Below are 16002 nucleotides of genomic sequence, written 5' to 3'. Positions count from 1 at the left end.
GATGCTTCTCTGGAGTCCGAGGCGTCACTGTTGTGTGTGTGTGTGTATGTGTGTGTGTGCTCAGAGGTTATTCCATCTGGTTCTGGAGGAAGAACCCAACAGAGAAAGTGTTTTTAGACTTTAGTGATGAATCTGAAGTATCTCAGTGTTCAGTTTATTAGGAACAGTTGGTTTAATCTATAAAGAGTCTGATAAATAATGAATCCTCCGTCATGAGAGATGTGTGGTCACTTTGTTCTTACTGACAGATGTTTCTATTATTGTGTCCACTCTGTTTCCATCAATGAAGGCAAAACGTTTAGAAACTCTAAGACTGTATTTTATGATTTATGAGACTCATCATAGAAAACAATTAAGAGCCTAAATGAACTTCAATCACATTAATAATGAAAGTGTGTTTCTTTGTCTCCATGCTGTCCTCGTCCTCCTCTGAAGTAAGTTCTAACTCTCTCCTCCCAGTAATCTGATTACTTCCTGTACCAGTAATAACACCAGTTCATGACTCTGTTCAGGAAATGGGATGAAGGAGTCGTGAACTCTTCAGTCACGTGACCGACGTGAACACTGAAATGTTTAAATTGATCTCAGAGTTTTAATACAAACGATAAAACAAAAGAAAAACAAGCCTGCCGTCAGTAAATCAGAATCAGGAGAGTGTTTACTGGATCTCAAACGTTCCACCTTCTGATTCTGAGTGTTCGGTTTCTGTAAGTTATTGATCTCGTCCTGCTTTGTTGTATCAACTTCATCAGCTGGAATCTCATTATCAGATAATAACGATGACCTGATGCAGACTGACGACAGCGTTCAGCTTCAGTCAGACTGATGTGATAAAAACACACACATCGATATTTATTGACCTGAACATATTTCATCTAGACTCGTTAAAGACTCAACAGAACCCACCAGTTCTGTTTCATTCACACATTTTAAGCAGGTGACAGCAGGCGCTGAGTTCAAAGCAGCGTTCACACTAAACGACGGTTAAAACTGATCTGGAGTTACGTTCAAACTCACCTAAAGATTCCTGCACAACAACACGCCGTGTTCACGTCCTGAGTCCAGAAAAGCTGAAGTCACCACAGTTATTATGTTCATGTGGTGGAGTGGAAGTCGAGTAAATGTACTCAGTTACATTCCGTCAGTCGGCCGTCTCTCATACGTTCTGTGTTTCCTCGCAGCGATTCAAGGCTTCAACCCTCAGCACAAGATCCAGAGCTTCGAGGAGGCCCGAGGTCTGGACCGCATCAACGAGAGGATGCCGCCGCGCCGCGACAGCAAGCAGCAGGAGGCCGTCCCCTCCCCCAACAACCTGCCCGCCAGCACCGGGCCGCCGGACAAGAACGGAACCAACGCACAGGCCTGAATCCTCCCCCGCTGCCCCCCTATCTCCCCTGCTTCTTCCTCTCCTTCCTTCCTTCCTTCCTTCCTTCCTTCCCTCCTTCCTCCTTCCCTTGCCCTCTTCTCTCCTTTCAGAGCAGGAGAAGAGGCGGTTCAGTCGGAGCGACTCTCACCACGCTTAATTTATTTTATCATCGATTAAATATCATAGTTTAAGACTGAACAGGATGGAATAATTTTCTAACCGGGAGGACGACACCTTTCTGTCAGCGGGAGGAAGTGACGCTCATTACGACGCCGTGTTCGTGCCCACACACACACACACACACACACACACACACACACACACACTGCATAAATCCATCCTTTCTTATGCCAATGATAGTGTGACTGAGCTCTGAGGAGCGAGTATTGACATTTATATGATATAATTATGTATATTTTAATTGTTCCCTCTTTTCAATGTGATGTTTTTTTTTTGTTTTTGTTTGTTTTTTTACAACACATAGATTTAGAGCGGGGGGTGCAGAGAGAGAGAGGGAGAATTAAAGGGTTATTCCGCTCTATTATAACAGTCGGTCGTTATTATTGACGGACAAAATCTTGACTCGCGGCGTCGAAGCTCCGCTCGGCGACCGCGAGTCAACGTTTTCATGTCGAGCAGCTCGGCTCCTGTTTTTGTGGCTTCAGACGTCGTTTCTGTCTCTTCTGATAACAAACAGCCAACACAGCATTAAAATTAAATCTGATGGGTCGACAAACACGAGCGGTCGAGCGCCGTAGAGGACACGCCTCCTGCAGCCTCGTGCGCTTTGCATGCTGGGAGGATAATGAGCAAATTAGGACGAAGTGAGAAGGAGCGTCACGACTTTGATTCTGAACCCAGTGAGCTTTCAGATTTAGTGACTAATGAAAAGCAGGATCGATGATTCTGAGCGAGTTCAGCGGGAGAAAACTAAACTGTGAGGAGAAGTTACTGTCGCTGAACGCTCGCAGCTTGTTGAACTCGTCAAACTCTGACCTGAAGAAAGTCACCAGGCTGATTTTGTCAGTTGTCTGTTGATCTTTATGAATCCAGATGTGATCGTCTGACAGTCGCTGAGCCGTCGGTGCTGAAAAAAGAATCTAATTTCTCTCGGAGTCGAGCACGTTGTCGTCTTGATATTTAGACCGAAGCAGCTTCGTCTCGAGCTGCAGGATGAAACGATCCGGTCGAGCCGGTTCTGACCCGTCAGACTTCTGTAGTGACGTCACGTGTTCCCAAATATCAACTCAGCCAGTCTGAAGTTTGTGTCGCTGACAGAAACAGAAACGATGGAGAAGCTACAAAAATAATAAACCACGACTGAAACTGACAAAGTACAAAAGAAACAGAAAAAAAGGTTCAATAAATAAGTAAATAAGTTGTTTAATGCACCAAAAATACACTTAAAATAAATAATAATTTAGTTTATTTGAAACGCGAATGTGCATTTAAAAACCAAACAGGTGCTTCATGAACATACAAACAGAATGACACAGTGCAAATACAGAATTAATCATTATTATTACAAATAAACAGATCAATGTATTTATTTGCTTTTGTATTGATTCAGTCATCTTAATAAACGCATGTTTTTATTCATGTGTTGTTTTGCAAAATGAATAAAGAAATAAATACATAAAAAAAAGAAAATTACATTTTAAAATGAATAAAAAGAATTGCTACAGAAGTTAAAACAGAAATATTAACTTAAGTCACATTTTAAGTTAATAAACGTCTGGCTTTGCTTTTGGTGCATTAATGTTACTTATTGATCCTTCTGTTGAGTTTCTGCCGTCAGCTTCAGTCTGAACCTCCTGACAGCAGCGGGAGGAGACTGAGGTGTGTTGGGTGTGGGCGCCGGCGCGTCTCACCCGGGTGGGTTTGATTTGACTGTTTTGTTGTTTATTTCTCGGGAGGTGGGCGGGTGAAGTACGAGGCCTCATTCTGACTTCTGTTCGGCTCTCAGAACATATCTCACAGAATGTACAGAAACGGTTTAAAGATAAAAATCAAGACTTTTTTCTTTTACAGCTAAATTTGAAAAAAAAAAAAGAGAGAACTTTTTGTCAGTACATGTATTGCGAGGCCTCTCATTTATGTAGATGTTTCACTCCATTCAAATAAAAAAGAGAAAAGTTGGGCTGCCTGTGTGTCTGTTGAATGCTGCTCAAGGCCGCCGGCTGCCAGTCACGGGCAGCGTGGGAGGTGTTGCTTTGTGCGGCTCCATCCAGCGAGGAGACGAGTGGCATTGAAACATCTCCAGCTCGCCGCTCTCGTGTGTAGGCCCAGATGTTCCTTAGCAACACAAACCCTCCACATTATTACCTGCAGAGACAGAAAAGGTTGATGAGGATGAAAAGGAAGCCGTGGGCCCGAACACAATCACAGCGCTGCACACTCGGTCACGACGAGGTGTGAAGGAACCGGCGCAGCACGGAGGTGTGAAGCTGTAGTAACAAACACAAAGAGGAGGAAACATCACAATCTCATTTACACAATCTCATTTACACAGCCCGGATTAAAGGAGGTCGTTCTTCATCTTTAGGATCTTTGTGATTGAGAAACAAGAACTCCAGCACAGGGTTTGTAAAAAAAGGTTAATTTTATATAAATATCTTTAATATAATCCTTAAAAAAATGCTTCATTTTCAAAATAATCCGTTTTTTCATCGGCACATTCTCTCATGTAAAGTAAAAATATATTTAATATCTGAAATGAGACGTTCACATCGTCGTCGTTTGTCTCCTGGAGTCAACAGAACTCATCAGAACTCGGACCGTTCTGATGAAGCTGAACTTGATGTTTCACTGCTGCATCAACAGAAACGACTCAGTGTGTTAAAATAAAACTAACAGGAGGAAACATTAAAATCTCGTCTTCACATCTGTAGATTTAAAGGAGGCGTTTATCATGTTGGTACGGAAGCCCTGAGGGATCAAACCTGAGCAGAATTAAGTTCCTTAATTTATTTTTCCCTCTGTGAATATTTATAGGTGGAAACTTTGGGGGAACAAAAGTGATCACATTTTTTCTGTTGAGAAAAAACAAACATATTTCTGTTGATTTTTTTTTTTCATCATTTAAAAAGTTCACATTTATAACCATTTTCCCTCAAATCATTTTTTTTTCAGGGCTTCCGTATGTTTGATGGAAATAAGCACTAAAAAACAAATTATTTCTCTCGTTATGATTTTTGACTGATTTTAATTTGAGTGATGAGAAATATCAGCAGGACTTCAATTTGGCTGAAATTAAAACTGGAAAGTTTTGGAGATTTTTAACTGAAATCTTTTAGAAATTTTTAACTGAAATTTTTCAGAAATTTTTAACTGAAATTTTTTAAAATGTTTTAACTGAAATCTTTTAGAAATTTTTAACTGAAATCTTTTAGAAATTTTTAACTGAAATTTTTCAGAAATTTTTAACATTTTGTCGTCAACTTTGTCTCCTGGAGGTTAAATGAACAGAATTAATCAGAACCTGCGGTCGGTGTTGTTCTGGACAGCTGGTAAACTTTATGTTTCATAGAAACAATTTGAAAAAAAAAAATAACGTGATGAAACATTTAAATATCGCCTGGCTGTGAACATGTTTGTTCTGATGGAGAGAAAAACTGGACTTTTGGGTGTTTTTAATCTGGGCCACATGAAGAACATGATTCATTCAGCGACTTCAGTTTACAGGGAAAAATCTTCATCTAACTGTTTTTAAAGTCAGAAATCTGCTAGAATTAAAAAAATAATCAAATAAAAAAACAAAACAAACCTGAAACAGGTTTTATGACTGTTTAATTTGAGAAACAAGAGGTTTGTTACAGTCTTTAAACTGGTTAATGCTTCATTTTAACAGAAACAACAGATTAGATGTAATCCTTTAAAATGTCCGTTGACATACTCAGTCGTAAAATAAAAACATTTTCTAATATTATTCAGTTGAGTTGAAGGACGCTGTCCCCGCGAAGAGAATCACAAAGACCTTCATCAAATAACTTAGAACTGAGTTTATTATATATTTATGAAATGAGAAATGTAAATATTATATTGTGAGTGGATGAAGTGAGATCATACAGAATAACACAGTCACAGAAGACGAGATCGACTTTCTTACTGCTGAACAATAAAAATAAATCCAGTAGATCTCAGAGTGAAGCGAGACGATGAAGGAAGACGAGAACAAACAGAATCAGATTCTCTTCAGTTTATTTGACTCCTTCACATCCTACAACAGAAACTATGAGGACTGGAACCAGAACGAAGCGTGAAGACGACGTTAAGACACGATCCGATATAGACGACGGTGATTAGTACGAACTGCTCCTTTAAAATGTCAGCTTGAGCTGTGTGGACGATGTTAGTGACGATTAAAATCCTCGTTTAAAAAACAAAACAAACTGTACAGCAGAAACAATGTTCTCAAAATCAGAGATCACAAAAACAAACGTGTGGCCGTAAAAATTACAATCGTCAAATAAATAAAAACATCACAGAATAATAAATACAATCAGTTTAATACGAGACAGAAGCTCCAAACATCGATCAGCTGTCAGAAACACGTCAGAGGGCGGAACCAGTAAAGGAGCAGTTCACACAAACAGTGAAGGTCCACAGAACAGTTCTGGACTGTTTGAGTGAACTGCTCCTTTAATCTGTCATATTCACTTCACTGTAACTGCAGGACTTTTGTCCCTGTGGGGATCCTGTAGGAGTGGTGACTCATATTTCACAAAGTGATCTGATTGGTCAGTGACAGGTTACCATGGTGATGCGTCACAGTTAAAGGTGAAGCAGCTTCATGACACCGGAGGAGTTCGATAGCCGCTAACATGCTAACGTGACGTCAGTGGAGCTAAACTCAGTGATGAAGATGAAGATGATGAAGATGAGTGGACACGTAATGATTTGCAAGCAGTGGTGATTATAAGTGCAGCACAGGTAACATGTCTGAGTGTCAGTGCATCAGTTATGGTTAGTCAGAGTAAAGGGTTAATCAGGGCCAGCCTTCACTACACTCTGATCCACATCCAGGGACCTGATTGGTTAGTTAGATGGCGGCCATGTTGGCGTGGACTGTCGTGATGAGTATGGCCTGTCTGTGTCCTCCTCTTCCTCTCACAGCAGCTGCTTCAGGTGTTCTGAGGGGGATGAGGTCACTTCCTGTTAGAAAAGCGAGACTTTCTTCTTCAGTTCGTTTCGTTTCCACAAAGAGAGGCGGTCGAACTCTGCGATCGGCATCCCGAACAGCTGCTCGAACTGCTCCGGGGCCAGATGCCTCTGAGAGGAGGAGGAGGAGGAGGAAGAGCACGAGTCAGGAATCATCTCATCCATCACCTGACCACAGCATCACCTGACCACAGCATCACCTGACCACAGCATCACCTGAACACCTGACCACAGTATCACCTGAACACCTGACCACAGCATCACCTGAACACCTGACCACAGCATCACCTGAACACCTGACCACAGCATCACCTGAACACCTGACCACAGCATCACCTGAACACCTGACCACAGCATCACCTGACCACAGCATCACCTGAACACCTGACCACAGCATCACCTGAACACCTGACCACAGCATCACCTGAACACAGCATCACCTGACGCCACTAACAAATCCTGTGATTCCAAGTGGTCAGCTGTAGAAATACTCATAAAATTTGGCTTCAAACTAAGTATTAATTTGACAAGAGTTCAGTAACAACTCAAGACTTAATTTCAAAAACAGGTGAATTTTTTGTCACCTGAGGAGGAAGTCACCAGACTCCCTTTAAAAAATGCTGAATTCAGTGAACTGTTGAGTGAAAAGAGACTTCATAATGTCAGCAACATCATTTATTAAACTATTCTGAATCATCGTCTCCTTCTTGTAAATTCAGCATAAAGTTTAATACATGAAGCCAACTATTGACCACAACATCACCAGACTCCATTTACAAATCAGCTAATTTTAGGAGTAGTTGTGTTGCGTAAAGCTTTACAAACATTATGAAACTGTGTGTGTGACAGATTCCAACTCATTGTGTCCTTGTTGTAAATTCAGCATTAAATCTTTCAGCTGAAGTTGTTTGTCTCCTTGTAAAAAGTGTCAGTTTGTGGCAGCATGTCTGTACCAGCCTGTCTGCTTCTGTGTCTAAAGTGCTAAAGTCTTACCTGCCAACATTGATCAGCTGTTTGAACACACTGTTTACACTGATTTCACCATTTACACTCCATTTATGAAAGAAGAAACATGTTATTGATCTAAACATGTCACATGTTACAAAGACACTAAACAGTAACAATATAGGCTACTTCTTTGTCCCCGTGGAGAAAGTCCCCAGACTCCCTTAACAAATGTGTCAGTTTAGTGAGTTGTTGAGTTGGAGACACTTTATAAACTCTGTGAAACTCTGTCTCTGACTCATTCTGTGTTATTTGGACCTTCTTGTTCATTCAGCTGATGTTTCTTTGTTTCTGTCCTTTTTTCTGATGTGTGTGTTTGACTTTGGTGAAAGGTTTAGTTGATCTGTTAAATACAGCTGTAGTTTCAGTCTGGTCATACAAACCTCCAGTCGAGTGCGGTCGACTCCCGGCGGCAGCTTGCAGCGCCCTCTGTGGGTCACAACCAGCGCTTCATATGGATAGATCTGAAGGAAACAGAATGAAACGTCACACGTCACCTTTTAAACTCGATTATAATGAACTCAGCTGAATATAAATATGATTTTGTGAATGGTTCAAACACTACGGAAGCCCTGAAGGACAAATGATGACGTGTGTTTGATCGTCGTCTGATCTAAAATGTTTTCTCTCCTGTTTGTGATTTCAGAGATGAGGGAGAAAAGTTTTAAAGGATGATTTTTATTGATCATCAGTAAATCTGACCTGATAAACTGATCGGGTCAAACTGAAGTGATTCATTTGTTTGTCATGGAAGCCTATGAGAACAATAAAATACCACATCATTCAAATGTTGGCTCCTTTTTCTTTCTCCAGTTTTCACAGATGAAGGTAAAATACATTTTCAGAGGAGAATTTTCTCGTCTTTCAAAATAAATTGTCTCATGATTCTGAAGATATCATCCCGAAATTTGTTTTAGTCCTTATTTTTTTTGTGTGTGTGAAACAGTGGTGGGAAAGTTGCACCAGGATAATCTCTCGAGGTTCCTACATTTCTTTTTTTTTCATTTTCATGTCTGAAACTTGAAAGTGAAATTGAAGAGTTTTCTTCGCCCAAACTATATTTTTTCACCCAGTTTCATGCATGAAAAACAAACTTTGTTTAGATTCTTTTTGAAGAAAAAAATATTCTGAAAAACACATTTCAGGAGAAAGTTGAGTGGAAAAAAGTTTGCAGGTAAAGATCATCCTGAAAAAAAAGATTATTATTATTTGTTAGAAACAATTCTATGAGAAAAAAAATCAGAAAATAATGATCTTATTTGTTTTTTATTCATCTATTTATTTTTTAAGTATTTTGGGGCCTTATAAGGCTTTATTGATAGGTTAGCTGAAGAGTTGACAGGAAACAGGATGAGAGAGAGACACGCAGCAAAGGGACCCGGGCCGGGAGTTGAACCCGGGTCCGCTGCAGCGAGGACACAGCCTCTGTAAGTGGGACGCTGCTCTACCAGCTGAGCTGAGCGGCGCCTGATTTGTTTTTTATCTTAATATGTGGTTCTTTTTGTGTGAGCAGCTCACAGCTGTTTGGGTCTGATGTATGTATGTAGACAATTTTTTGAAAATAAATAAATAAATTCTCCTGAAATGTTTTCATATTTTTTGACAGATGAAAAAAATGTAGGAAACCTACAAAGATTAAAAACTGTTTACATTTATTCTTTCATTTTCTTTCAAATCCACAAAAATATTTTAAAAAATTTTAAAATATTTTTTTTCTTTTTTCTTCTGTCACTAAAAAAACGAAAAAAAAAAAACAACATTTCAGATGGAAAAAAGTCTTGCTGCACCTTTTAAGTCGGAGAAACGAGAATTTTGGGGGGTGAGAATATTTTTCTTTCCCCCTCAAAAAAATTGTCTCATGAATCTCGGAACAAATTTCAGGAGTGATTTTATTTTTTCCAAAACAATTTAGAAAAAATATTTATTATTAATGCTGCACCAACCAACTTTTTTCCCGCTCAGTATCTCGTGGAATAAAAGAATAAAAAATCAGGGGGAGAATCTATTTTCTTTTTATAAATCTAGAAAAATCTAGAATTGTTTTTTTTTGTGTGTTTTGCTGCACTGACCAACTTTTACTCCCATTGAGTGTTTTCGCAGAAAAAAAAAAATCAGGAGGAAAAATAATTTTGAAGCAAGAATTTTTACTAAATCCTAAATGAGTCAACCCGCCGCTTCACCTGACGGTTTTAAGAAGAAGCAGGTGAAGTGGAAGAATCCTGCAGGACCACAAGGTTCAACAAGTCTCTTGTGCCTACAGCAGTTAGACTGTACAACATTAGACTTCAACATTTCTAAGTATTTTTAAACTATTTCAAATGAACACTCAACTATTTTATTTCTCACACATGCCTGTCATGTCTCCTCAGTGTTTTTACTGTTTCGTCTGTCCTGTTGTTCTGTTTCTTTTTTTTCTCTTTAATGTTTTGTGCTGTTCTTCCTTGATGCTGTACAGTATAGAGCAGTGTAACGTGCAATGGTGACCACATGTATTCCTCACCTGTGGGATAATAAAGTTTACCTTAACCTTTTTCTTTTAAAAGTAAAAATGTTATTATCAATTTTCTCACAAGTCTAAAAAGAACTGAAGAACTTATAAAGATCATCCTGCAGAACTTGTTTCCATCAGCTGTGAGGTCACAAACACAAAAAAAACATTTTAGATCAGACTGTTGCCGTGTCACTCACTGCTCCCGATATAGTGACTACACCATTTTGTAGTGCTGTATGTGTCTAGTGGGGAATATTAAACCCTATATAGTGACTCAAAGTATCCCACAACTGTTGCCCTTTGCGGAGGTATACGCTCTACTCAGAGTCACGCTGAGTGTTTCCTTAAGTTTAAACCTCGTGTAAACGTTAACTGAGCTGATGATGCAGGTGGAGCAGCTCTCACCTTCTGCTCCAGGATACTCGGCAGTGAGTTTCCTCGGTCCATCCTCTCCCTGCGAGCCTCTCCGTTCTACACACACACACACACACACACACACACACACACACGCACTATGAAAGACACTCCTGCACAATCTGGTGAACATAAAATCCATCACAGTGAAGCGACGACAGCAGACAGCAGACAGCAGTGTGTCCGCAGCAGGTGGAGATGCAGATGTAGCTCACACACACACACACACCTGTCCACATGTGTTTTCAGGGCATACACTCACACACACACACAGTTTGCTCAGAGGTATCGGGGCGGTGCAGGGCAGCGTGCAGACTTGCAGCTCTTCAGTGACTGCGGCAGGTTGAACATGCAACATGCACACAAACACACAACATTCTTACCTGAGCAGCTGCAAAGACACGAGGACAGGAAGGTCAGAGAGGATCCAGCACATGGAACACACATGATCACAGCTGTCACTCTGCAGCTTTAAAGGAGCAGTTCACCTAAAACACAGTCCTCACCTCCTGACGGGCCACAGAACAGTTCTGGAGCTTCACAGTGAAACAGAGTCGCAGCGTTCTGTTAAACACCTGCAGCAGCTGAGACTTGATTTAAAACAGAGAAACAACCAAAGAAACACATGAAAAAGAAAATTTCACGTGTTTTCTGTTTTAAAACGCGTCTCCAGCTCCTTCAGTTGTTCAGAAGAAGCTTTGGAGGGAAGATGACTGAGTCTGTATTTATATTTGAACTCGTTCTTTAACGATGTTCCAGTTCATCGTACTAATATCATTAAAGTCTGTTTTAATCCTGAGTTCTGGTGTTAAAGAGGAATTCAACCACAATCTTCTCGTTCTTTGTCAGAGTGAGACGAACAGATCCGCCTCATGTCTGTGACTGAGGGACTTCCTTAGCTTAGCTTAGCTTAGCTTAGCTTAGCATAATGGCTGTAACACTGTGTTCTGACTGCAGCTGTGTGAAGAACAGGTGATGGATCTACCTGCTGGTCCTTTATCAGCCTCTGTGGAAAACTCTGCAGACTGCATCTGCAAACACAAACACATCACATATTCATTCTGCATTATGAGTTTGTTTCCTCTATTTTCTAATTGTAAACACTTTATTTGATGCACAGACGAGCGCTAACATTTTTAGCTTAGCAGCGACATCCACTATTATTTTATATATCATTTATTTAATTTGTGTTTTTAGTCGATCTCAGTGGGATTTACCTGATTAAATAAAGATTTGGTGACGATAACGATGTTTTGACTAATAGTTTTATGAATACATATAAAGTATGTAAGACCAATTGATTATGATACAGGAGAATGAAGATATAAAAGCATGTAATCGACTCTTTCCGTTTATCAAAATGCATTTTTAATATACATTATTATTATATATTAATGTATATTAATATATAATGTTGTAATATGATGACATCAGCACTCACTCTGGTCAGACCGGAGCGGGAAGGAGACTTTGATGCATTTGCAGACAAACCTGCTGACAGACAGAAGAAACAATGAGGAGGAGAGAGAGACAGTCAGTCAGACAGACAGACAGTCAGACAGACAGACAGTCAGGCAGGCAGTCAGTCAGACAGACAGACAGTCAGAGAGACAGGCAGACAGTCAGTCAGACAGACAGACAGACAGAGAGACAGTCAGACAGACAGACAGAGAGACAGTCAGACAGTCAGACAGACAGTCAGAGAGACAGTCAGTCAGGCAGACAGGCAGACAGGCAGACAGTCAGACAGACAGACAGTCAGACAGTCAGGCAGACAGGCAGACAGGCAGACAGACAGACAGTCAGGCAGACAGGCAGACAGGCAGACAGTCAGTCAGTCAGACAGTCAGACAGACAGACAGACAGTCAGACAGTCAGACAGTCAGGCAGACAGGCAGACAGGCAGACAGACAGACAGTCAGAGAGACAGTCAGTCAGTCAGAGAGACAGTCAGTCAGAGAGACAGACAGACAGTCAGTCAGTCAGACAGACAGACAGTCAGTCAGTCAGTCAGTCAGACAGACAGACAGTCAGACAGTCAGTCAGAGAGACAGACAGACAGTCAGTCAGACAGACAGTCAGACAGACAGACAGACAGACAGACAGACAGACAGACAGTCAGACAGACAGTCAGTCAGACAGACAGACAGACAGACAGACAGACAGACAGACAGTCAGACAGACAGACAGACAGACAGACAGACAGTCAGACAGTCAGTCAGTCAGACAGACAGTCAGACAGACAGTCAGACAGACAGACAGACAGTCAGACAGACAGACAGTCAGACAGTCAGTCAGTCAGTCAGTCAGACAGACAGACAGACAGTCAGACAGACAGTCAGACAGACAGACAGACAGACAGACAGTCAGACAGTCAGTCAGTCAGTCAGTCAGACAGACAGACAGTCAGTCAGACAGTCAGACAGACAGACAGACAGACAGACAGACAGACAGTCAGTCAGTGAGACAGACAGACAGTCAGTCAGTCAGTCAGTCAGTCAGTCAGTCAGTCAGTCAGTCAGTCAGTCAGTCAGACAGACAGACAGACAGACAGACAGACAGACAGACAGTCAGTCAGTCAGTCAGTCAGTCAGACAGACAGACAGACAGACAGACAGACAGACAGTCAGACAGACAGACAGACAGACAGACAGTCAGTCAGTCAGTCAGTCAGTCAGTCAGTCAGTCAGTCAGTCAGTCAGTCAGACAGTCAGTCAGTCAGGCGTCTCACTGGTGTGCATGTGCGTCCTGTCGGGCAGGGACTGACAGTCAGTCAGTCAGTCAGTCAGACAGACAGACAGACAGACAGACAGACAGACAGACAGACAGACAGACAGACAGACAGTCAGTCAGTCAGTCAGTCAGACAGACAGACAGACAGACAGACAGACAGACAGACAGACAGTCAGTCAGTCAGTCAGTCAGTCAGACAGACAGACAGACAGACAGACAGACAGACAGACAGACAGACAGACAGACAGACAGTCAGACAGTCAGTCAGACAGACAGACAGTCAGTCAGTCAGTCAGTCAGTCAGACAGACAGACAGACAGACAGACAGACAGACAGTCAGTCAGTCAGTCAGTCAGTCAGTCAGTCAGACAGTCAGTCAGTCAGGCGTCTCACTGGTGTGCATGTGCGTCCTGTCGGGCAGGGACTGACAGTCAGTCAGTCAGACAGACAGACAGACAGACAGACAGACAGACAGACAGACAGACAGACAGTCAGTCAGTCAGTCAGTCAGACAGACAGACAGACAGACAGACAGACAGACAGACAGACAGACAGTCCAGACAGACAGTCAGACAAGTCAGTCAGTCAGTCAGTCAGTCAGTCAGTCAGTCAGTCAGTCAGTCAGACAGACAGACAGACAGACAGACAGACAGACAGTCATCAGTCAGTCAGGCGTCTCACTGGTGTGCATGTGCGTCCTGTCGGGGGCAGGGGACTGTGTCTTCCTCCTGAAGTGGACGGCTTTCTCCTTCTCCTCCTTCAGGATCAGGCGACCCAGGTTGGACTTGATCTGGAATCATCAGAGACTCAGTCAGTAACACCTCCTGCTCGTTATCACTGATGATGTCATTAAACACTCCCGGTTGTCATGGTTACCTTCTCCAGCTCCTGCTCCTGCAGCGTCTTGGCCTCGTCAGTCAGGTCCTCAAACTCGTCGTCTTCCTCCTGCAGCTTCTTCTTCTTCTCTTTCCTCCACTTCGATCTCTGAGGGTTCAGCTCACAGTTAGCTTAGCAATCGCATTAGCTCACAGCAGGTTACAACAGGTGGTATCAACCAGAACTGCTGAGGGAGCATCAAAAACACACAGCTGGACCAATATATGGTTATCATTTAAAGGAGCAGTTCACCCAATAAATAAACCTCAGTCTTCTTCTCCTGCAACATCCTGCTGAACAACTGGAGCAGCTGGAGACTTCAGCTGACCTGCCAACAGGTGTGTGTGTGTGTGTGTGTGTGTGTGTGTGTGTGTGTGTGTGTGTGTGTGTGTGTGTGTGTTACCCATGGCAGCCAGTGAGGGGGGGCAGGGCCAGTACTCGGTCTCGATCTTGGACGGCTGGTTTGGATCTGGAGGCTGAGCTGCTGGGAACTTTGCAGACTGGATGACTCCTTCCACATGTTTCTGAACATCTGCAGAGTCGGAGAGCAGCGACGTGAAGAAGAGAAGAAGAAGATCGATCAATAACATCATGACTGGAGCAGCAGCTCACCTTGTTTGTAGATCGGAGGTTTCCTGTAGAGGTTCGCTCCAATATCTGAAAACACAAAACGTACGGAAGTCCAATGATGCAAAACATGATTATAAAATTAAATACATAAATAAAATTTGATTAATTTTCATGTTTCAAAATGCAGAAATGATCAAAACTAAAACGTCACATTATTATCATATTGATTTATTATTGTGTGTGCGTGTGCGCGTGTGTGTGTGTGTGTGTGTGTGTGTGTGTGCGTGTGTGTGTGTGTGTGTGTGTGTGTGTGTGTGTGTGCGTGTGTGTGTTGTGTGTGTGCTGTGTGTGTGTGTGTGTCACCTGGTCTGTGGAAGTGCTGCTGGCTCGTGCTGATCTTGCGTGTCGCCTGCAGCTGCAGCGTCGATCCTCCAGGTGATCCACTGTCACTCTCTGCTCTACGAGGCTTCACCTGAACACACACACACACACACACACACACACACACACACACACACACACGATCGACTCGTTAACACTGATTTCATGTGTGAAACGTGAAATGTTCTTTTCTTATTAGAAAAAAAATTGCACAGGAAAAAAACTTAAGTAAAAAAAAATTCATAAAATGTCTTTTATTTATATTAAAAAAAAAGTTAAATTGTCTGAATTCTTTTATTGAAAAAATGTTCAGTTAAAAAAGATAAATATATTTTTATTTGTGTTTTTTATTCCAGTGTTATTTTGTTTCATTTATGAGAAACAAGTTTTTTTTTAAGTAATCTGTGACAACTTGTAACTAAAGTCAAATAAATGTAGAGGAAGTATTAAAGTATCAGAAAATGAACATGCACAAGTATAAATATCTCACATTGTACTTAACTACAGTCCTTCAGTAAAAGTACTTAGTTACTTTCCATCAACAAATTTGACACTTCTGTCATTTGGTTGATTTTTCTGTATGGACACAGAATCAGGAGCCTTCAACAGTCATCAGTAATCGACAGAGGTGGGAGTCAGTCACATACATGCAAGTCACAAGTCTTAACCTTCAAGTCTCAAGCAAGCCCAAAGTTACTACTGATGAAAATCAAGTCAAGTCGAGTCATGGCTAAGATCAAACAAGTCACAAGTCTTAACCTTCAAGCCCAAAGTTACTACTGATGAAAATAAAGCAAGTGGAGTCATTGCCAAGATCAAACAAGTCACAAGAAGTTCATATGTATTCTTCATATACACAGTAAACAGAAGAGGGTGGTTAGTCAATAACATTATTGACTAACCACCCTCTCCCCTGTATGTGCATAGTTGATCAATTTTAGAATTGTTTTTCAAACCCATAAATACAAGAATAAGATTAGATTGATATCAACACTGCTCATCCTGA

The 16002-nt window shown here is 41.5% G+C and overlaps 2 protein-coding genes across 4 annotated transcripts in view; one reads left to right on the top strand and one right to left on the bottom strand.

The window, feature by feature from the left end:
* Nucleotides 1–3504, top strand: part of LOC115592682 (serine/threonine-protein phosphatase 2B catalytic subunit gamma isoform-like) — a 29995-nt gene extending 26491 nt beyond the window's left edge. For 2 of the 3 annotated variants that reach the window (XM_030435727.1, XM_030435725.1), the window contains one exon: nucleotides 1182–3504. In XM_030435727.1, the coding sequence (XP_030291587.1) occupies nucleotides 1182–1366 (185 nt within the window). In that variant the 3' untranslated portion in view covers nucleotides 1367–3504. The remainder of the gene's footprint in view (nucleotides 1–1181) is intronic. The other variant, XM_030435726.1, reaches the window with a different exon arrangement.
* Nucleotides 3505–5352: 1848 nt separating this feature from the next.
* LOC115593010 (dematin-like) lies at nucleotides 5353–15535 on the bottom strand. Its single transcript, XM_030436324.1, has 12 exons — nucleotides 15529–15535; nucleotides 14979–15143; nucleotides 14658–14702; nucleotides 14449–14577; nucleotides 14046–14134; nucleotides 13851–13959; nucleotides 11878–11930; nucleotides 11422–11467; nucleotides 10820–10827; nucleotides 10428–10493; nucleotides 7915–7995; nucleotides 5353–6637 (listed from the first exon to the last, which is right to left on the bottom strand). The coding sequence occupies exons 1-12, from the start codon at nucleotides 15533–15535 to the stop codon at nucleotides 6524–6526; spliced, it is 912 nt and encodes a 303-aa protein (XP_030292184.1). The 3' UTR covers nucleotides 5353–6523.
* Between the last annotated feature and the right edge of the window lie 467 nt (nucleotides 15536–16002).

Source organism: Sparus aurata, chromosome 12, assembly GCF_900880675.1.
Source record: "Sparus aurata chromosome 12, fSpaAur1.1, whole genome shotgun sequence".
Taxonomy (NCBI): Eukaryota; Metazoa; Chordata; class Actinopteri; order Spariformes; family Sparidae; genus Sparus; species Sparus aurata.
The sequence above is the reverse complement of the archived record's forward strand: the minus strand, read 5'-3'. Positions and strand labels throughout refer to the sequence as shown.

Coding starts and splice junctions, on each gene's coding strand:
- LOC115593010 (XM_030436324.1), bottom strand. Junction 11,931..13,850: donor CAGGACGCACATGCACACCA/GTGAGACGCCTG, acceptor TCTGTCTGTCAG/CAGGTTTGTCTGCAAATGCA. Junction 6,638..7,914: donor TCGACCGCACTCGACTGGAG/GTTTGTATGACC, acceptor TCCTCCTCTCAG/AGGCATCTGGCCCCGGAGCA.